A 23,673-nucleotide genomic window follows, 5' to 3' on the forward strand; every position below is an offset into this window, starting at 1 on the left:
ACAATGTTTTGAACTTTTGACTTTTATATCACACCATCCACTACTGCTTCGAAAGTGAGACTACCTTCATTTTTAGACCTTTTGGCTATTTCATGCAAAAATTTGACTTGCTACTATTTAGCATTTGATTAGTTATGCAAATTCTTGTCACATCTCTGCATTGTTACCGTTTTGGGTTTTTTTCTTGTGATGGAAAAATATTTTTCTGTATACCACAAATGACAACCTGTTCTCACATTCCCTAATAGCTCAGTGTGTTATTAGGTTGATTCCCAAGCGAAAGGTCACTGATTTGAATCAAGAAGCAGCCATGAAAAAGATAAGAGAAACTGCATTATCGAGCTCATCGATAGCAGTCTCCTGGCCAAGAAAATTACCAACTGCATCATGTGGGTGCCATCACAGATGGAAGAATACGAAATGAAGTCTATCCATCCATTCAAAAGCCAAGAAGTGGATGTCAAGGCAAAAGTTGGCTTATCACAAGGTCTATCAGTTCTGGTACGACAAACACGGCAATGGAGGTGGCTCATATGCTACATAATAGTGAGATCACAGATGTCAATGCAAGCACTGTGTGACGCACATGGTATACAAGTCTGGAATGGTGGCCCAAAAAAAGGTGAAAATGCCTCGATTTCAATATCTTCATAAGAAAGGTCGGCTCGAGTTTGCAAAAAACTATAAAAAGTGGACAGTAGAAAATTAAAAATGGGTGATTTGGAGGGATGAGAGGAAAGTCAACAGACCAGGCTCTGATGGGGGCAAATGGGTCTTGAAGGAATAAGGGAAAAAGGGGCTACTGGATCGAGAAATTGAAGAAACTGTCAAGTTCGGTGGACGAAGCGTGATGATATGCAGTTGTTTCATAGCCAAATGCATTGGATGCTTGACCAGGATCAATGGTGGTCTCACTGCTGAGCTATATGTGAGTATCCTACATGACAAGTTGCTTTGTACACTCGAGTTCTATAGATATGAAAACTACGACAGTATTCCAGCAGAACAACGACCCAAAGCATACGTCAAGAAATGGTTCAGTGACAATGATGTAGAGGTGCTGGATTGACCCCCACAGTCCCCAGAACTAAACACAATCAAACACTTCTGAGTAGAGTTGAAGAATAAGCTGTATACATACCCAAGTGATGTTACTCTTTAGTGTTGGCAGGGTCTCAGATGTGAATGGGGAGCAGGTGTTTTAATTTTGGTGTCATCGCTCACATACATTCTCGTACTGGTCCCTGGAAGTTCAATGTGGCACCTCATGGCAAAGATTTTTCTGAAGAATTGAAAGAATTTTTGCTCTACAGAACGATGGCCTAGGCTTCAAGGATTGCAAATATCCTGAAACTGAGTTGAAGCATGATAGCCAATACAGGTTCCACTCAGAACAGGCCTCACCATGATCGACCAAAGAAGATGAGTGCACATGCTCGGCGTCATGTCCAAAAGTTGTCTTTTCAAAATAGACCTCTAAGTTCAGTCGGCATTGCTGCAGAAGTTTAAGGGGTGGGTGGTGTTAGCCTGTCAGCACTCAGACCATATGCCCGCACGCTGCATCAAACTGATTTGCATGAATGTTGTCCCAGATGGAAGTGTCTTCTAAAGATAATGTACAAGAAAGCCTGCAAACAGCTTGAAGACAAGCAGACTATAGACATGGGTTACTGGAGCCATGTTCTGTGGTCTGATGAGACCAAGATAAATTTATTTAGTCCACATGGTGTCCAGTGTGTGTGACCGCAACCAGGTGAGGAGTACAAAGACAAGTGTATCTTACCTACGGTCAAACATGGTGATGAGTGTCATGGTTTGGGGCTGCATAAGGGCTGCCTGCTATGGGGAGCTACAGGTAATTGATGGAATCATAAATGCCAACATGTACTGTAACATACTGAAGTAGAGCATGATCCCATCCCTTAGGAAATTTGCCACAGGGTTGTCTTCCAACATGAGCTCAAACACACCTCCTAAGATGACTAGTGCCTTGAAAAAGAAACTGAGAGTGCTGGACTGGCTACACTTGTCTCCAGACCTAAACCTTATTGCGCATCTGTGGGGCATCCTCAAATAGAAGGTGGAGGAGCGCAGGGTCTCTAACATCCGTTAGCTCCGTGATGTCATCATGGAGGATGGAAATGGATTCTAGTGGTTCCTGTGATGCTCTAGTGAACTCCATGCCTAAAAGAGTTAATATTTTGTGTAGACACCATTATTTTTAAGCACTGCCTTGACACTTTAGGCACAGTTTGGTAATTTTCACTTGGGGTGTACTCACATTAGTTACCAACGGTTTAGACATTAATAGCTGTGTGTTGTTCTTTAGAGGGCACACCAAATTTAGACTGTTAAGGTACGCTGACACAAGCTTATGAATTGGACGAGTGCAATGTAAGAAAATCTTGCATTTGACTCGGACCAATGTTAGTCAGTGAGGCAGAGCAGGTGGTCAGCTTTTTTTCTCATCCAGATTCTGGATGAGAGAAAAGTCGCAACATGCTGCGATTGGATGCTGAAATTGTGTGAGACTCGCCAATGCAATTCGATGGGTGTGAGAAAAAATATGGACGGCACACGGACCATCCTAGTGATGTCCGTTTTTATAGATACATTACTATGATGTAGCACAGTACACTGTAAATGGTCTTGTATATAAATGACTGTAAATGACTAATAGCTGCTGAGGAAAAAAACGGATTGCACACGGATAGCACATGGATGACAAGTGAGGAAAAAAATCACTCACTCGCATAGCACTCGCAGTACACACGGAATACCACACGGATACCACTCGTCCGACTCTCCTTAATGAGAATAAGCCCGTTTTTTCATACGATCGTGTGATTCCAGCCTTATACAAGCTCTTCACTGACTACTTTACATTGTGTCAAAGTTTCATATCTTCACTGTTGTACCATGAGAAAATATGATGAAGTATGTAAAAAAATGTGAGGGGTGTGCTCATTTTGAGATATTGTGTGTGTGTGTGTGTGTGTGTGTGTGTGCGCGCGCGCGTGCATGTATATAATATAAAGATAATCCGGCCACTTAGAAAAAAATAATATCACTTGATTCATTACTAAGATCTAAGATGCCACACAGGAAACATCAGCTCGTGATGGGCAAAACCAGTGAGCTGTCTCGAGACCTTTGCAACCTTATTGTTGCAAAACCTATCGATTGGGATTGGTTACAGAGGAATTTCTAAACTACTGAAGGCTCCAGTGAGCACTTTTGGGGCCATAATCCGGAAGTGGAAAGCACATCATTTCACCATAAACCTGCTATGACCAGGTGCTCCCCGCAAGTATTAAGACAGAGAATTTTTTTCACTTATCTGAATATTTGTCCAAGAACTACCTGTTCAGGGTTACCCAGAATCAGCAGGTACAATAAGTAATGCACTCAACCTCCATGACCTGTATGCCTGCTCACCATCCAAGTCTCGATTGCGGAAGAAAAAGCATGTGTTTAAAGTGTGTTTAAAGTTTGCATAAAAACATTTAGACAAGCTTGTAAAATCCTGAGAGAATATAGTCTGGTCAATTTTGAGACCACAATGTAACTCTTGGATGCCATAATACACCCCATGCTTGGAGGCCAAAATGCACTGTATATCACCCCAAAAATACCATATGAATAATGAAGTTTTAAGGTGGGAACATCATGGTGTGGGGCTGTTTTTCAGCATACTGCATTGGCAAACTTCATATAATTGAAGGAAAGATGAATGGACAAATGTACCAAGACATTCTTGATAAATATCTGCTGCCATCTACCAGAATGATGAAGATGAAATGAGGGTGGATATATCAGCAAGACATTGATCCCAAAAAACACAGCCAAGGAAACTTTTTCAATTGATTACAGAGAGAGAAAATAAAGCTACTAGAATGGCCCAGCCTACTACCTGACCTGAATCCAATAGAATATTTATGGAAGGCACTAAAGCTAAGAGTTCATAGAAGGAGCTCATGGAACATTCAGGATTTGAAGTGCGTGTGGAAGAATGGACCAAAATCACCTCAGCAATGCCTGCGACTAGTTTCTCCATAAAGGAGGCGTCTTGAATCTTCATCACCAACAAAGGCTTTTGTGTGAAGTATTAAATGAATTTCAGTAAGCGTGTTCAATACTTTGTCCCTGTGTTATTTCTCATTATTAGGACCTTATCCCTGATGAAGCCACACTCCTAGTGGCGATACACACGTGGTTCCCTCTCCCCCATCTGCTTTTGCTATTTTCATATACAGATGTCGCAGCAGGTCCATCACTGCATATTGTGCTGATAATATGCTTTATTTAGATGTACATTCTCACCAAGCCCCTTGTATTAATTAGGATTTGCAGAGCTCCTTAAGGGTAAAATGACCATGTTTCTTATATCTCAATTTTTGAGCATTTATTATTAATTGGCATTGATCTCTACATATCCTGTCTGCCTTTATTCTGCATAATAAATTCCTTCTCTTTGGATAATTTTTCTTATTGTGTATGCTCCAAGAAATATACCAGCTGTTCATAACATCTCAAGGATTATTCATGCTGCTTTGTTTGCTGTATATTTTGACAGATGGGATGGACTGAAACATTGATTTTTGTTTGTTTTTTCTCACAGCCTTTTGACTTTAAGTGGTTTTCTAAACAATTTATTTGCTCTATTGTGAATAAATGAAATTGTATATATTTTTTAAGCTGTTCCCTTGCTTTGTGCATTCTTCTTTTTCTTTCTGCATTTCTCTTTATTACAGATAACGTAACTTAATTTATGGATATATATTTATGATTTAATTTCTTTGCCTGTGTGGATTGGATGGGTTGTTAGCCAACGTCTGGAGAGGAGTTAATGTCAATAGCACATTTTCTTAGAAAATTAGAGACTTGTTCAATACCTTTTTCACCGTGTGTGTGTGTGTGTGTGTGTGTGTGTGTGTGTGTGTGTGTGTGTGTGTGTCCAAAAGTGTTAGCACCCTTGAAATTGTTCCAGAAAAGGAATTATTTCTTCCAGAAATCTGTTGCAGTTACAAATATTATGTTGTACACATATTTGTTTCCTTTGTGTGTATTGGAACGACACAAAAATAGACACAAATGGCAAATTGGACATAACTTCTCACAACACTCCAAAAATGGTCTGAACAAAACTGTTGGCACCCTCAATGTAATATTTGTTTGAAAACTGCAGTTTAGGTTTTTATGTTTCATGTCTATGTCAGCAGTGGGGTTCTCCTGGGTCTCTTGCCATTTCATTTCATTAAAATGTTGACTGATATTTTGCCCTGATATTGATGGTCCCTGAGCCTATAGGACAGCTTGAAGTTTTTTTTCAAATTGTCCGGGTGGTGAATAAGCAGCCCCAGACTGTCCCATGTTGCAATCTTTCTTCAGTTTTTCTCTGTCCAGAGAGATTAGCTACAGTTCCATTGGTTTTAAACCTCTTTATGTTGTGCACAATGGACAAATGAACATCAAGATCTTTGGAGATGGACTTGTAACCTTGAGATTGTTGATATTTTTTAACAATTTTGGTTTTCAAGTCCTCATACAGTTCTGTTCTCCATGTTTAGTGTGGCACCCACAATGCAAAGATTGAGTCAACTTCTTCCCTTTTTATCTGGTTTCAGGTGTGATTTTCATATTGCCCATGCCTATTAATTGCCACAGATGATTTTGAATGAATATCACATTCTTGAAACAAAATCGTTTACCCTCAGTTTTGGAAAGGTGGCAACAATTTTGTCAGGTCCATTTTTGTGGTTGTGTGTAAAATTATATCCAATTTTACATAAATGTCATTTTCTGGAACAATTTCAAGGGTGGCAACACTTTCGGCCATAGGACAGTCTATGTCATCCTATATCAGGATGGGGTTAAAAATAGAAGATGACAGACCAGTAACCCAAACAGGAGTGTGTGTGTGTGTGTATATGTGTGTGTGTGTATATATATATATATATAATATATATATATATATATATATGCATGAATCTCAAGAGAGCTAGTCACATATGTATTTTTAGTAATCTAGCTAATTATGCACATGCCCATTTTCCATTTTAATTAGTTATACGTATTTCCAAGCAATGTATATTAGGCCATAATAAGTCATTATGCTGGATAGCAGTTTATTTTGTGCATAGGTCATACAGAGAATATTGCTTTAATTTGTCAGTCTTTTATTGGATGTGAATATTTTAGACAACTATTTTTAGCTTTGGATTTGTGGTGTTTTATAATTACCTCAATAGAACAACCTGAAAGTCATTCATGTGGATCATCCATTTGATTACATCCATTTATGCCGCTGTGTAGTCTGTGATTTTGCTTTGAAGTTCAGGAATGCCCCTTTTTGAATGAAAATGAATGCGCTTTTATTATACACAATGATTATAGAAATAGCTGGTCTGAGTGCTGCATTTAGACCTTATCTAAGACATGTAGTATCATTTTGCATTATAAAGGAATATTTTCTTATTGCTTTACATACATTTTCAGATGGAGTTCATGAAAAGCATGGCTTATATATCAAAACACAACCCCAAATGTCCACTATTGTGCCTTTAGGTTATGTCCGCACGCTGCGTTCTTGATTTGACAAAAAAAATGCACCCTCTGGCAGACTTGACAACTAAACACTGCGTTTAACCAAAAAACGCATGCGTTTTTGATGCGTTTTTGTCAGTGTGTTTTTTAAAGGAGAAATAAAAAAAATGATAGGATAAGATAATTGATAGCTAGAATAGATAGAAGAAATAGATAGAATAGCTAGATAAAAAGAACATATAGAATAGAAAGAAATAACAGAATATCTTGATGGCTAGCTTGGACAGCTGTTTTTTTAATAAAAAAAAGTGAAATGGGGTCCCCCCCCATTTTTCATATTCAGCACAGGAACAGTAGCTGCAGGCTGCAACTCTCAGCTGTCTGCTGTACCTTGGCTAGTTATGAAAAATAGAGGGGATCCCACACTTTTTTTATTTTTTATTTTTTTTTAAATAAATCAAAATAAAAAAAAAATGTGGGGTCCCCTCTTTTTTTTTTTTTTTTTTAAGACAAGCCAAGGTGCAGCAGACAACTGGGGGCTAATATTAGGGTGGGAAGGCCCATCGTTATTTGGCCCTTTCCAGTCTAACAATAGCAGCCCACAGCCGCCTCAGGAGTGGCGCATCCATGAGATGCACCAATTTTGGCACTGGACCTGGCTCTTCCCGTTGCCTTGGTGCAGTGGCAATCAGGTTAATAAGGAGTTACAGGCTGCTGAGGGCTAAGTCCTAGATTAGTGACAGCAGGCGTCTGAGACCCCGCCCCCATCACTAATCTGTAAGTGAAAGTAAGTAAACAGATACACCCTCAAAATCCTTTATTTGGAATAAAATACAAAAAACATCTTTCACCACTTTATTAACCCCTAAACACCCCTGAAGGTCTGAAGTAATACACACGAGGTCCCACGGCAAATCAGCTCTGCTACATCCCTGTCCTGTCACAATGCCTCCTTTTTTGCCTCCTTAGAATAATGCCACCGTTTGGACCTCTTTATAAAAATGCACCCCATTCTGCCCCCTCATTATAATGCCCCCCCCTTTGTATCTCCTTTATTCTAATGCCCTGCCTTCTGTCTGTGTGGGAATAATATAGTCAATCTGTGCTTGGCAAAGAATATAAGTTAAGATCTCCCGTTGCTTTCATTTGATGATGTGCTCCTCCTCACAACAGTCTCGAGTATGGAGGACAGTGGGTGGACCCAAGCAGTAATGTCATAACGCCACCCAATTTTACCTGTATGGCACCTGCTGCCGACAGCAGCCTGCCTCTATAAGTGGTGGAGAAGGGAGTTGTTGGCTCTCTGTTCTGCTACACAGCATCCTGAGGAGGCGGATAGTTTTAAGTGTTACAATGAGTGTTGAGAAAATAGCGCAGGTCAGTCACACATTGCACCTTGCGCATTGGAGTGTAAATTGACATGCTGTGCTCAAACAGGCAAGCGCTGCTCAAATTACACTCAAAATATATTTCTCATTAAGTGCACGAGATTTCTTAAAATATGAAGCACACTGGAGGTGCTATAAACTAAAGTGATTTCTTCTGACATTTGCATTACCTGGGAATGTACATAAATACATACATGTAATGGAAGACCTTTACTTTAATAAGCATGTATAAAATTTGATCCCATTAATTAAAGCATTGCAGTGTGGATTATATCCATAAATATGATGCTTGATTTTAAGCCATTCTGTTCCACCCTCTTTTTTTTTTTTTTTTTTGTTCATAAGTGTGTTATCCAACTTCCCCATGTTCTTAACATGTATTGCTACTGTTCACATACTGCACATTATTTTCCTAGGGTTTGTTTGTTGTTGGCCACAGCATATAGTCACACCTGGATATTGCATATATACGAATTAGGTGTGCTACTCCTCGGTTTTGTTTTCACTGGTTTTTGGTTTCACTGGTTTGGCCCAATATTTTTTTCATTTATTAAAGGGGTGGTTCACTAATCTGCAGTAGTGACCACATCTCTGTAAAACAGATAGAGAAGGCTTTTTCTAAATACCTTGTTGAGCCAATTCTGCCTCTGAGCAGCGCTATTGCAGTCCACTCATCCCCATGAAGTGACCCCCCCCCGGCCTCCGTGACCTCGAGATCCGGTGATGTAAGGTCAATTTCCAGTTGATCTGACGTCACCGAGGCGGTCCCCAGTCTTCCTGAGTGACTGGGCTGTGGTCGGAGTTTCACCGCTCGTCACAGCCCAGCATCGCTCCTGCTTGCGGTCCTCTGCAGCGAAGGAGAGAGCGCGTGACATGCTTTGCTGTGATGAGCGGTTAAACACCGCCCACAGCCCAGTCACTCAGGAACATAGGTAAAGATGGTTGACCTCGGGGAGATCAACATCTAACACCGCGGAGACACCATCACATGTTTCTCAACGCAGTGACACTAGCACAAGGCCCCCTGGGAAAATATGCAAAACAAGAATGCCGCAGTGACACCATCACATGTTTCTCAACGCTGGCAGGAAACTAGCCAGGTTTTTCACCGGGAAGGAACAACCACGGGAAGGGCAGTCTCCAGTCAAGGAAACCGCCTATGCCAAACATGGTATCCATCCACAGACAGCTATTTCGGGGTATTTGCCCCTCATCAGTGTGGAGTAGGAAACTGGCTAGTGGGAGCAATGCCTAGTAGATGACTACATAGGTAAGGGCTGTGGTCGGAGTTTCACCGCTCGTCACAGCCCAGTATCGCTCCTGCTTGCGGTCCTCTGCAGCGAAGGAGAGAGCGCGTGACATGCTGGGCTGTGATGAGCGGTGAAACACCGCCCACAGCCCAGTCACTCAGAAAGACCGGGGCCGGCCTTGGTGATGTCAGGTTAACTACATGTACACTAGCTTCAACCATTGCTGTTTAACTACTTGGATGGTGTCAATCTCTGACAATGTAATGCAGCCGTCCGGGCGCCCATTGTCACCATCCACCCGACCCATACTGATTGATCATGGATTGCCGATGGCGGTTGCCAGGGTACTCAGGACCCTCCCATAGGAGACCATGATTTTCACTATATACTGCATTATATAATTTGTAGCCACCCCCTTTTCCTAGTTTAAAAATAAATAAACATAATAAGGTATAGCTTGCCTGTAAAAGTCTGGTCTATGAAAATATTAAATTAATTATCCGTATAGTAAACACTCTAAAGAGAGAAAAAATTAAAAAAAAAAACAACCTATTTTTGGTTAATGCATTTTATGAAAATTGCAATAAAAAGCGATCACAAATATCAAATGTATCTTAAAATGGTACTAAAATGTCAGCTTGCCATGGGAAAACAAGCCCTCATACAGGTCCATTAATGGAAATATATTACATTAGCATAATAATAATAATTGTAATTGTAATACAAAGGATACACGCAATTTATTTTTACAAACTTTTTTTTTTTTTTTGGTCACTAAAGTATATGTAAAAATGAATTTGAATCCCCGTAATCATATTGACCCAAATAATAATGTTGCCACATCATTTTTTTTGCACAATGAACTACTTAAAAACAAAATCTAGAAAACTGTTTTGGCATGAAACTCCACATACATGAAATTTTTATTTACCTTTATCATAACTGTATATGGTAAAATGAATGATTTCATAGAAAACTACAACTCTATTTGCAAAAAACAAGTCCTCGTGGCTATATTGATGGGGGGAAAAAAAAGACTCTTGGAAGAAGAGGAGGAAAATGGGTAAAATATGCTAGGACTATGTAGAAACATTATCAGATTACGTCTTACAGTGTAAAATATTTGCTATAATATAGGAATAAGACAGAAAACAGTATTCCAACCAGACCGGCAAATCTGGGAAAGAATCCGCCTGCGTTATCTGCATTAGTAGATGGTGACGTTCCTGGAGTTCCTGCAAATTCATTTCAACTTGAATCAGATCTAAGAAGACTGAAAGGAAACCCAGATATGTTACACAGATACCTAAAAGTGAGTACACCTATTTATCTTTGCTATTCTTCTACTTCGTAAAGAAGTCAAATCAAAAAATGATTTATACATAATAATTATCTATGTAATTAAGATATATACGGTAAATAACAATACAATGTATACATCCTAATTCTCTATGTAACAATGTGTACTTAACGATTGCCATCCCCTGGTTCACATCTGGGCCACTGACCTGAAATCCAATTAGTTGGCTCACAAAGGGTTTATGTAATCTGAAAGTCACTTTCTCATAAGGCCGCGTTCACACATACAGTATTTGGTCTTTGACATCAGTATCTGTAAGCCAAAACGAGAAGTGGAACAATCAGATGAAAGGTATAATAGAAACACTGGCATCACTTCTACATTTTTTTATCCACTACTGTTCTTGGCTTGCAAATACTGTGAGCTAACGTGACATTCACACTGAACGAATGTCACCTTAGTCTATGGAGCCTTGTTATTGGTCTCCTAGAGTAGCACTGGGAAAGCAGCTACTGCTCCTCACAGTACTGCAGGCCGGCAAATATTTGGAGGGGTCACGTGGACCTGAAACTGCGCAGGAAACCAGAGACGACTGTGATCGGTCAGTATTTTAATACACTTACACACCATTACATAATTAAAATGGATTAAGGAATTCAATTTTTGATGAGACTTCTTTAAATAGTTTGGATGGATTATTTGATTTTACTGATTTGAAGTGTTACAAGTATTTGATTTGAGGAGTGTAGAATCGGAGACAGAGAAACTGGTGCAACCTGGGCATCTGCAGAAGGGCCCAAGAAGGTAGGAGGCCCACTTCACCTCCAAGCCGATGGAATAGTGCATTATGAGCTACTTGAGTAAAAAAGGGCCCAGATATTGTTCTTGCTCTTCTGTCTGTGTTAGGTACTATGTAGGATACAGCATTGCATCACCTGCAGGCAGCTTTAGATGTTCATTGGGTGTAGTGCATGTCACCTCTGTCTGGGATCTTTTCCCGTCTAAGTAATAGATACTGCAGCTTCATCCACTTCCCCCTTTTTACTGCATTAATAAATCTAGATTTATTTTAATTTTTTTTTCAAATTTTTCTGGGGGCTTTCTAAACATTTATTAACAGACTATAGGCGGCTGTAAAGTAAGAAATTCTATCACTTTCCCCCAATAAGATATATTACAAAGTTTATGTACTCAATTCTAGTGATGGGCGAACCCGAACTGTAAAGTTCGGGGTCCGTACCAAACACCTAGTGTTCGGGCACAAGGTCCGAAACATGGGTTTTCCTGTGAAACCTGTGTTACGGTTCCGGTCCAGGGGCTGTCAAAAAAAGCACATTATTAAAAAACACCATGATTATATTTATCGGTCCAGTGACGCGTCCTTCAGACCCGCTATCTCCCGGCCGCTTCTGCTTCCTGGTCCGATCATGAATTTCCATCCATATTCACTCTGCTGATCGTCACTTAGCAGTCTTTGGCCTCTTTCGGCTGTGTTCGCGCTGACGTCAGGGTTCATCCGAGTCCATGGCTTAGCCATGGACTCGATTGAACTTTGACTATCACTGTCAGCCTTCTTCTCGCTCTGTATAGACGCTTGTCTGTACAGAGCGATGAAGCAGAGCTGACTGGCAGAGCTGCCTGGAAATGGCGCATTGTTTCTTAGCGCCATTTCCAGGCGCTTTACCCGTCTCGTCCAGCGTCTTGATGGTGGTGGCACACTAGGTAATAAAGGAGTTAACACCAGCTTTGTATTCTCAGCTGGTTCTAAACCCGAAATTCATGCTGTCACGCCAAATTAGACATGGCCACCATGAATTTCTAGTAAACAGTAAAAAAATAAATCACAACACACAAACATGTTTTTTTTTTAAAAATGAACAAAAAAAATTAAGAGACTCCATCTTTATTATAAAAAATTCTTAGTCCGACGTAGTCAACAGGGAGAGCAATGTCAGCTCTGCTGACATTGAAAAAAGTCGGAGACAGACGAGTGACGAGCAGTGCAGGGAATACGGTCGGAAGTTAATGATCGGACCCGGAAGCAGAAGCGGCCGGGAGACAGCGGGTCTGCAGGACGCGTTGCGGGACCTTTTTAAGCATAGTGACAATGTTAATTATTATTTATATTCTTTATTTTACTGTTCAATCCTATGTTATTAAAGATACTCTGTTCTTGTTTTTGCTTCCCTTTTAGCAAATTGAGCCCTCCCTTTACTTCAAACTGTTTCAAAAAGCTTTAGATCCAGATGTCTTCATTGAAATTATAAAGATTCTTCGACTTAAATACATTGAGTAAGTAGCACGTCATTGGTTTTTGCTCAGTTGTTTTTCCTACATTTAGACAGCTATGCCAGTGATAGTTTGTCATTATAGACACACACTTGACTGTAGCTGAATGAAGGGAATCTGTCAGCAAAAACTTTCAAGAAAGTTGACACCAAACTCTGTATAGTTCCTAAAATAACTCACTCCCCAGTACTCTCTCTCCCCAGATCCAATGACTGCTCCCTGTCACTGCTCTGATTTCAGTGTTTTGGCTGTAACAGTGATGTCATCTCAGCAGTGCACATTACTGTTGTACCAAATCACCAAGCCCAGCAGCTGTGCTGAGGTTAACGGCACGTGCCACTGAGCTCAGTGATTGGCTACAGTAGGGATGCACGCTGCAGACGTGACGTCAGTGTTACAGCCAGCACACCGAAACCAGAGCAGTGACAAGGAGCAGTTGCTGGATCCAGGGAGGGCGAGTACTACTGTGTTTTGTGATTTTAGGAATACTACTACATTTGAGGCCCACTTTCCTGAATGTAGCCAACTCCTTTAAAGGGAATCTGTCAGTAGGATTTTTGTTATGTAATCTGACAGCACCATGTGGTATGGACACAGACCCTCATTCCAGGGATGCACTGCTTAGTTTACTGGGTGGAGCAGTTACGATTTTCTCAAATGTTGAGTTGTGTATAACCCCGCCCACACCACAGCTCTTTGTGTACATTGTATAGTGACAGATTGCTGGGAACTTGGACAGACTACACTGCATATGCGAAATTGTTGGTAATCTTCTTCTGAGAAAAAGCTGATTGTATTGAACCACCAAAACACTGCTGAATGAGTGATTCATCGCTGTAATTATGGACTTTGCTCCAACATCATGTTGCTCTGCGATTACAAAGCAATAACCTGCTGACAGATTCCTTTTAAGTACTTTGTCACAGCAATTTGTCGCCAGATTTGATGACTATAAGCTGCGGCCACCACCACTGGGCTCTTATATACAGCATTCTAACATGCTGTATATAAGAGCCTAGGCCGCTGTGTAGAACGTAAAAATCACTTTATAACACCTAAACGGTCGGTACGGTGCAAACTGGTCAAATGGGTGGCTCTGTTCTCCAGGTGCTGCGCCTTCTCTTTCGGACATCTTTGTCCTCCTTCTTCTGAACCCAGGGTGCATGACGTGTCCGACGTCATCCACAATAGCCGGCATTGAGGTCCCGCTCATGTGCACTACAATATTTTGATCTGCCCTGTTCAGGGCAGATTAATGTGCGCCTGCGCAGGACCTCAATGCCGGCAAGTGTGGATGACATAGGATGCGTCATGCACGCCGGCTTCAGAAGAAGGAGGACAAAGATGGCCGAAAGAGGAGGTACCGCACCCGGGGAACGGAGCCACCCATTTGACCAGTCTGCACCGTACCGACCGTTTAGGTAAGTATTCTAAAGTTATTTTTACATTCTACACAACAGATGGGGCTCTTATATACAGCATTCTAGCATGCTGTATATAAGAGTCCACTGGTGGTGGCCGCAGCTTATAGTCACCAAATCTGCTGACGAGGTTCCCTTTAAGCTCAGCCTGTACCTGGGCTTTCTGTATAACTTCCATTTCTCTATATACTCCAATACTCAGACAGTGTGGCACATAGATCAATTGAAGAAATCATTGCAGGTTCAAGTCGCTTAAGGGGACTAAAAATTTAAGTTAAGAAATTAAAAACAATATAAAATAATTACAATTACCTGCCCCTCCCCCCACTTTAAACATGAAAAATAATTGAATTGCTAGAATTGTCATTTTTCAGTCACTACAATGTGCTAAAAAAACAATAAAATATTGTATCCAAATATGGAATGCATAGAAACATTAGCATCAACGGAAAACTACCGTAATTGGAGATTAAACAAAGTTAGCTAATTTTTTAATAAGTTTTTTTTCCCACTTTAAAAAAAAAAAATTATGTAAGTTTGGTATCGCCCCAATAGTACTGAACTGGCCTATTTTATCTCGACATTTTTACAGCACACTGTTGAACACTTCCCCCCACCCCACCCCTCCCCCCCGAAATAACAATAGCAGAATTGCAGGGGTTTTTTTGTTTTGTTTTTTCTTTCACCTTTTCACTGCACTTTTTCTGTTTCTCAATAGATTATATGTAAAGTAAACCATGTCATTCAAAGCCATCTTACAGGAAAGAATAACAAGCCCTACTATAATATAAATGAGAAGATGAGGAAAAAACAAAGCTCAAAAATTAAAATTGGCAGTGGCGGGAAGAGGGTTCAATGTGGACCTGATGGCGACCAGCTATGGGTTCAGCAACCAAGTAGTTGTCATACAATATATTTCTAAAGCAATCACATTTAGGAAACCTGAGGCATGATTAACCCCCTCACCACCACCAGTATACCAGTGCCCAGTGTGAACATACCCTGGGTGAAAAGCAGCCCTGAGATTTCTCCATCCTGTACAAGTGTATTGGCAGAGCAGGTAGACTGAGCTGATGATATGCACAGTATAGTGCCGGAGATCTCATGGTCATTGATCCCCAGCACACGGTCTCCATTTTCAGGCTTACACTGATACGAACTACAGTGTTTTTCCAAAAATAAGACACTGTCTTATATACTTTTTTTGCCCCCAAAAAAGCATTAGGGCTTAATTTTGGAGTAGGTCTTATTCTTGGAGAAAGATGGTTGGGGGTAAGTTTACACACACCCCTCTCCAAAAAAAAGAAACAGCCCCTTCCCCTTTCCCAGGAGACTCATACTTACCAGACTCTGAATGGCTGCGTGGCTCCCAGGTCCTCCCTATGATCTCCAGTGAGCGCTCCCAACAGCTATGCTGCACGCTGTCCTCACCTGCTTCTGACAGATACACTCACACATATCATACACACACTCATACACACACATCAGATCACACACAACAGATCACACACACTCATATACACACATCAGATCACACACACACAGACTCACTAATCACATCCAGCAGTACAGAATCCCATTGGCCACAGGGAACGATGGGAGGAAGTTACGTGTCACAGGTCCTGTAAGAAGAATTGCATCAGCAGGTTCTTGCGCTCCACCGCACTGGCTCTCCGGATTCTACCGGCGAGAAGAAGTCTGTGTCGCTGGATGTGGTGTGTGTGTGATCTGATGAGTGTGTGTGTAATCCGGTGTATGCGAGGTTGCGATCACTGCCTGCTCGGCATCTGGTGAGTGATTGCGCGGTGCATGTTTTCTATAATGAAGTGTCCTGCAGTATCTTTAACTTTTTTATCTGCATGGACACTTCATTATTGAACTGCGACTAGGACTTATTTTTGGGGGAGGGCTTATATTTAAGCCTTGCTCTGAAAATGCTTCAAAATCTCTGCTAGGGCTTATTTTTGGGGGAGGTCTTATTTTTGGAAAAACACGGTAGTGGATCTTCCTTTAACTGAGACTGGACAACAATACCTAGCATGACATTCCCAGTAGCTGCACTATATATAAAGTTCTTCTACACCAGTATTTTTCAGCATGCAGCATCGTAAATGGTCATTGTCCAAGATCTACTGCAAGTTTTATTAAAAATTGATATAATATCTTATTAAAAATGTTTTTTTTTCTTTTTTTTTTCTCCTAGAAATGAAGACGCAGATGTGGTGTTGGAAATTTTACAAACCTTTTCTGAGCTTAGGAGGTTTGATATGGCAGTAATGTTTTTGTCAGAATCGGAAAAACAAGGTACCATCATATAGTTAGGATATATTATTGTGATAACATAAAAGTAGGATTATGGATTCTATAATATTCCTAAGGTGTAGTGATTATAAATTTTTCTTTAAAGTGTTCACTACTTTTCATCCATTCCAATATATTCAACCCCTCAACATTTGAAAGAAATACTCCTCAGTCCCAAATTCTCTAGATGTAGTGTAAAAAGTAACTTCTAACACTCCAGTATATGTGATACTTATTTGGGCTGTTAATAATGTCTAGAAATTATTAGAATGGCATCAGTAATGGGACGTTAATTGAAAATATGCAGCGGATTTGCCTATGAAGGGTGTGTTTTTTTTTGTAACTATATACTGTATGTGTATGCAGTGTAGTCTGTTAAACTCACCTACCGATGTCTTCTGTGGGATCCAGTGGCGCTCTGCTCCTCTTGTGTCACCACTCTTCAAACTCCGTGGGTCATGCTATACCCTGTGTAATCCAGAAATGGCTTTTACGATGGATGTTTATAAAGTGTCTGAACAAAGCTCCATAGGCTCACACTGTAAGAGACTTATGGCTCACGCATAGAGTGAGCCAGACAGTCTGAAGTGTGGTGACGTCACAAAGCAGAACGATGTTGGACCCGGAGAAAGTAGGCAAGTATATTCACACACGCTGCATATCATACACATATACAACAATTTATCCAAAGAAATCTTCATTGGGGGGCTTCTTTAAGGGGCTGTTTGGTTTAGTAAACTCTTTTCAAGATCCTCCTCTTTTAGAAAGCGCAGAGATAATTGCTTTAAAGAGGACCCCTCACCCTAAGGAACCCAACCTATGTGTGCTACATGGACAGCCTATTGATTGAATTTGTAATGGGATAGATTAATTTCTCCAGTAATGGTGCTATAGAGACAGGACACTTGCTTCTTGGTTTGCTTGCAGATTACTTGTTATTAGAGGTACTTCAGGACTAGTGATGAGCGGAGTCACAGATAACTGGGACCAATGATTCTCGGTGATCCGGTTTTTAAAATCCAGTACTGGCTGGATTCCGGTCCCCATATAAGTCTATGGGGACCAGAATTTGGCGATTAAAAATGGTGGTAGCAGGAATAGGGGTATGGGAGCAAACGTGCTGTACTTACGTAGGTTCTGGTGTGGCTGTACACTGCTCCCTTGGCCTCTCCTTCACTTCCTGGGCCGCTCATTAGTTTTCGTCGATATCCACTGCTTTCCCTGCCCACTGGCCGTCCTGGCATCTGTGATTGTTTGCAGTCAGATGCGCCACCCAGCCTGTGTGATAGCGTCTGGCTGCAACCAATCACAGGCGCTGTCTGCAGGACAGTATTGTAGTACAAAAATAAATAAAATATTTGGCGTAGGGTCCCCCCATATTATGATACCCAGCACAGATAAAGCCTGCGGCTACAGGCTGCGGCCCCCAGCCATGCGCTTTTCTTGGCTGTGTATCCAAATAGGAGGAATCGCATGCAGCCTTTTTTTTTTTTTTCTCTTAATTATTTAAATAGATCATTTAAAAAAATGACGTGCGGTGCCATCCAATTTTGATACCCAGCCATGATAAAGCCCGATAGCTAGTATTCTCAGACTGGGGAGACCCATGGTTATTGGGCCACCACCCAGTCTAAAAATAGCAGCCTGCAGCCGACCGGGATTGTCGCATCCTTTAGATGCAACAAGCCTGGTGCTTTACCTGGCTTTTCTCGATTGTGCTGGTGTGGTGGCAATCTTGGTAATATAAGCGGTTAATGGCGGCCACAAAGCCCTAGATTAGTATTGGCAGGCGTCTGAGACCCCCACATTACTAATCGGTAAGTGAAAGTAAATGAACACTGAAAAAAATCCTTCATTTGGAATAAAATACAAAAAAACACCCTCTTTCACCACTTTTTTAACCCCCCCCAAACACCCCTGCAGGTCCAGTGTAGTCCACACAAGGTCCCATGACGATTCCAGCTCTGCTATATCTGAACTGACAGCACGCGATCATGGAACATGACTGCCCGCTGTGACATCCAGGCAGAGAATGAATGAGCCGCCGAATGAATGAGCGGTGACGTCACTCGGGTAAGTTGCGGTCACAGCTGGAGTCCTCCACCTGTGACCACAGGTAACCTGACATCAGAGGACCTCAGGTGACCTCATTAAAGTCAGTGAATTTACCTGCATTTCCTAGCCGAAAACCACGGGTTTTTTTGCCAAGAGATGCAGATTTGGTGCTGAAATTTTTACACCATATTCCTGCACCCATTCTGCACCACCTGGCAAAGAAAAACGCATCAAAACCGCATGCAGTATGATGCCGTAGTGATGCGTTTTTTTTGCTGGCAGGTGTAGATTGGGTGCAGGAATATGGTGTAAAAATGTCATTACCAATTCTGCATCTCTTAGCAGAAAACCGCGTTTTTTTGCCAGGAGATGAAGGTCTGTGAACCTGAGTTTACTGAGGTCATCTGAGGTCAGGTAACCTGCGGTCACAGGTAGAGGACTGTGGGTACCTCCCACTGTGACCGCAAATGTCCTGAGTGATGTCACTGCTGATCGCGCGGCTCATTCATTCTCTGCCTAAGCCTCACAGTGTTCGGTCATGTACCATGATCGCGCGCTGACTTCAAATATGTTGCAGAGCTGGAATCTTCGTGGGACCTCGTGTGGATTATGTCGGACCTGCAGGGGTGTTTTGGGGGTTAATAAGTGGCAAAAGAGTGGGTTTTTTTGTATTTTATTTCAAATAAAGGATTTTTTGGTGTTTGTGTTTATTTACTTTCACTTACAGATTAGTATTAGGATAAGTCCTCTGTCCTGTCCTATTTTTATATAGGTCAAGTAAAGAGAAAACCGGTTTAAATGCCGCGCTAAAAACCACTGACGCTGTAGATGAAAAAGATTTCCTTTTATTTCATAATTCTACGCGTTTCGGAGACATCTCCGTCACCTTCCTCAGGAAAAGAAATCATATTACAAAAAAGGGGCAGCAGAGCCTATATAAATGAAGACCAGTAGCCACATAACCACATGGTTATATGTGGCTCCATTGGACGCTGGAAATTCTCTTTTGGTCTCATAGACGCTCCCCATTACTAATCTAGGGCTTAGTAGCAGCTGTGGGCTGTTATTAACCCCTTACTACTTTAAGTGCCACCGCACCAGGGCAGTCAGAAAGAGCCAGATAAAGTACCAGGATTGTCACCTCTAATGAATGCAACAATCTTAGGAGGCTGCAGGCTGCCATTTTTAGGCTGGGGTGGCCCAGTAAGCATGGGCTTCCCCAGCCTGAGAATACCAGCCCCTAGCTGTCGAGCTTTATCATGGCTGGGTATCAAAATTAAGGGGACACTGCACACCGGTTTTTAAAATTATTTATTTTAACAATTTTTTTTTTTTAAAAAGCCACATGCGGTTCCTCCTATTTTGATACACAGCCAAGATAAGTGCATGGCTGAGGGCTGCAGCCTGTAGCCGTATGCTTTATTTGTGCTGAGTACCATAATACTGGGGGCCCAGGAAGTGAAGGGGGAGCTCGTGGGAGCAATGTACAGCAGCACGGGAGCCTCCGTAAGTACAGCACACTTGCTTCATTTTTATTTTCTTTATCTTTCCTGTATTATTATTTTTCTAATTTCCCCAGTGCTGGATCCAGATCAACACCTGGAATCCTGGGCCTGGGTCCGGCACCTAGATGCTTATCTTGGCTGTGTAAAAGCAATTACTGGATGCTTTATTTAGCTGATAATGGAAGGAAAAGGAGGGAGGCAGTATAAGCTTCTAATCTTCTCCTTCACTTGGATCCTGCCACTCCAGATGCTTGACAAATAAATAAAACCTTTTAATCTAAAATATTTTTATCATAGCACTTTTTTTTTTTTTACTACTGTGTTTTTTGAGAGCTACACTTTTTTTTTTTTTTCTCCCCATTAAACAGAATTTTTTCAAACTTAAGCTGAGTTAAATTAATTAAATTAATGCTGCTGTGGTGACTCTGGAGCAGTTTTTTAACATTTTCTTTTGTTACTCCCTTTCAAAGTTATATTCTTCAGTAATGAAGGTGCAAATGAAACCTGTCTAAGGCCCTGTGCGCACTTGCCGGTTTTTGCCGCGGATTTCCTGCGGTTTTGCTGCATGTTTCGCTGCAGAAAATGTTCATAACATCTCTGCAGTGATTCACCAGCAAAACCTATGGTAAAAAAAAATGCTGTGCGCACTAGGCGGATTTTGACAGCTGCATGTTTTGCTGCGGGATTCCCGCAGCAAAAACAATTGCATGTCACTTCTTTTCCGCACGTCGCTGCGGGATTTCACTCCATTGACTGCCATGTAATCGTGAAATCCCACAGGGAATAAAGCAGGCAGCAAATCCTGTGCGGTTCATTGCGTTTTCCTGCGTTATTCCCTCCGGTATTTCGCGGTTTACCTGAGGTAATGTTCATCGCTGCCTGCGGTTTGCAGGGAAGTGATGTCATTATGACACGAAGAGGAAGACGTGCAGAGAGTAAACACACACACACACACACACATCACAGACACAGATTACACACAGATCGCACTCACACACAGACATATAGAATACACATAGAAAGCAAACGGAAATATAGAAAAAAAAAAACGTGGGCTCTGCCGTATTTTTACCTTCCAGCCGAGGTAAGCACACCGCGGCGACCCGGTATTCTCAGGCTGGGGAGGGCCAGGGTTAATGTCCCCCTTCCTCCTGCAGCCAAGAATATCAGCCCGCAGCTGTCCCGGGACTGTCACATCCATTATGCGACAGTACCGGAGTGTCCCAGCTCTTCCTGTTGCCGTGATGCGATGGCAATCCGGGTAATAAGGAGTTAATGGTGGCGGATCACCGCCACTAAGTCCAGGCTTGATCATGGCAGCGTCTATGAGACAGCTGACATGATCAACCCGTAAGTAAAGTGAATAAACACACACCGAAAAATCCTTTATTTTAAATAAAACACAAAAAAGCCGCCTCTTTCACCCCTTTATTAACCCCTCCCAAACACACAGCTCCGGCGTAATCCAAGTCCTGCGATGCTTGCATCCAGCCGCGACTGACACTGACACACAGCGCTGAATGCAGCCTCGCAACGAGACAGCAGAGGTAACCACAGGGCATTTCCCACGGCCGGTAATGTGAACTCACTACCGCTTGGTAGAAATGCAGCGTGTTGATTGATCTGTCTTCTGTCTATCCCTCTATCTATTCTTCTATCAATTTGTCTATTTATCTATCTATTCACTATCTCAGAAGGAAATGATTTTTTTTTTTCTCAATGTGCTTTATTGCATTGAATGCAATAAAACACATGTACCAACCCGCACGCGGTAAAACCGCAGCAAACTGCATGCGGTTTGCCGCGTTTTTTTTTACCGCGGGTGCAGTAATCTTTAAGACCCTGCGGAATTTTCTTAAGAAAATTCCGTTTTCCAGTGCGCACAGGGCCTAAGGCCTCTTTCACACATCAGTGAAAAACACACACATTTTTCACTGACATGTTAAAGGTACGTATGTCCCTCCGTGTGCCGTGATTTTGGCACACGTGTGATCTCTGCTATCCGTGATTATACACGGAGATCAGGCATTTATACTCACCTGTCCAAGCTCCTGCTCTCCGTGGTGCTGATATCTCCCGCAATGCTGTGTCCAGACGCAGCTTTCTCCCCTCTGCAGGTCCTTCCGGGTTAGCGGTGCAGTGCATATGTATGAGCATAATTAGCTGGCCTGGAAGCGGGAGAGAGCAGCGCTGCAGACGGGTTAGTTTAAAAAAAGCTTTTTATTTTAAATGTACGTGATTTTTCTGGTACGTGTTTCACGGATCACACCACTGTGATCTCATTTTTTAATGCAATTTTCAGTGTAGATTTGTTACAAAACCTGACGGTAATTCTGCTTACAGCAAAGTGAATGTGAATCCTGAAGATGCACATGTTGAGTATTTTCTCCTTGCAGATTTTGTCCACAAATTTTCAGCATGTCAATTCTTTCAGCATTTTTGCTACAGATTTCACACATTCTAGTGAATGGGAAAAATCTGCACCAAAAACACGCTGCAAAAAGACATTGAAAACACCGCAAAAAAGTGTGTTTTTGCTGCTGTATTCTTCCTGCCAAGAGATGCAAAAATGGTGCAGAAATTTCTGCACCAAATTCTTAACATGTACATATAGCCTTATAGGCATCTTATATGCCCTGTCCGGTCATAAGGGTGGCATGAAAAACCAGCACCTTTTAGCTGGTTGCTGATGGCGTTTACAAAAGGAGTTCCCTTCCTCTTTCCTATCGCTTAGATGCTGCAGCGCTATCTACACGTCATACATTTACTGCCTTTTTTTTTTCCAACGGATCCAGGCTCAAATACTGATATGAGCACATCAATAGCATTTTCTGTCAACTGTAAAATAATTACATTCAAAATACCCCTTGAAAGCACCTCTACCTTGCTTAAAAAAAAGTAATGGACCCCGCATTTTAGAATAATTAATTATTTGGTTATTTTCTCATTTTTTTTTTCTTTACAGATGTCCGCTCCTTATTTGCCTTCATAGAAAAAGCAAAGATGACTGATGATACTTATGCAACTCTAAAGAAGAAATATGGCCTCTGAGCGTAATAGAAGCTGGGAGAAGCCTAAATGGATCAAATGGACAATTGAAGCTATCCAGTGTTATGAAGAAACCATATGCATACTACCTGGAAAATTCACTGACATTATGTACAAAATAAATTTTGCCTTTTGTATATGTATGTGGGGTTTTTTTTCTGATTTTATAATTCGCCTAGTATTTTTAGAAGACGTAACGTTTGCAAGACTCAGTGGGACCAACGTTTTTATTTATTTTTTCCATATTAAGAGACCTGTTGGTTCACGAATATCAATATCAGCTAAAATGGCTAGTAGATGAACCTTTAGGTAATATAACTCCTCTTAAAGCCCAATATGCTGTTTTAAGGATTATTATAGGCAGACCTTCCATTTTCAAGTAATTATATATCTTATACGTTGAGCACAATGGAAACTGGTAGAGCATGGCACCAAGAATAGGAGGTGGGCAGCTCAAACCGGAAATGCTCTTGTAGTTGACGCTATGCAGCTATGAGGGTAGTTTTGATAGGGGTTTAACAGTTGGTACGCTCACACGAGCGTATGAATCGGACAAGTGCAATGTGAGAA

At 41.5% G+C, this 23,673-nt stretch overlaps 1 protein-coding gene across 2 annotated transcripts in view; it reads left to right on the forward strand.

Moving 5' to 3' along the window:
- RPAP3 (RNA polymerase II associated protein 3) overlaps positions 1–23,242 on the forward strand; it is a 205,862-nt gene extending 182,620 nt beyond the window's left edge. For both annotated transcript variants that reach the window (XM_075344953.1, XM_075344955.1), the window contains 4 exons: positions 10,322–10,496; positions 12,679–12,776; positions 16,398–16,498; positions 23,021–23,242. In XM_075344953.1, the coding sequence (XP_075201068.1) occupies positions 10,322–10,496; positions 12,679–12,776; positions 16,398–16,498; positions 23,021–23,106 (460 nt within the window). In that variant the 3' untranslated portion in view covers positions 23,107–23,242. The remainder of the gene's footprint in view (positions 1–10,321; positions 10,497–12,678; positions 12,777–16,397; positions 16,499–23,020) is intronic.
- Positions 23,243–23,673: the final 431 nt, after the last annotated feature.

The sequence above is a fragment of the Anomaloglossus baeobatrachus genome, chromosome 4, assembly GCF_048569485.1.
Source record: "Anomaloglossus baeobatrachus isolate aAnoBae1 chromosome 4, aAnoBae1.hap1, whole genome shotgun sequence".
In the NCBI taxonomy this organism is placed as follows: domain Eukaryota; kingdom Metazoa; phylum Chordata; class Amphibia; order Anura; family Aromobatidae; genus Anomaloglossus; species Anomaloglossus baeobatrachus.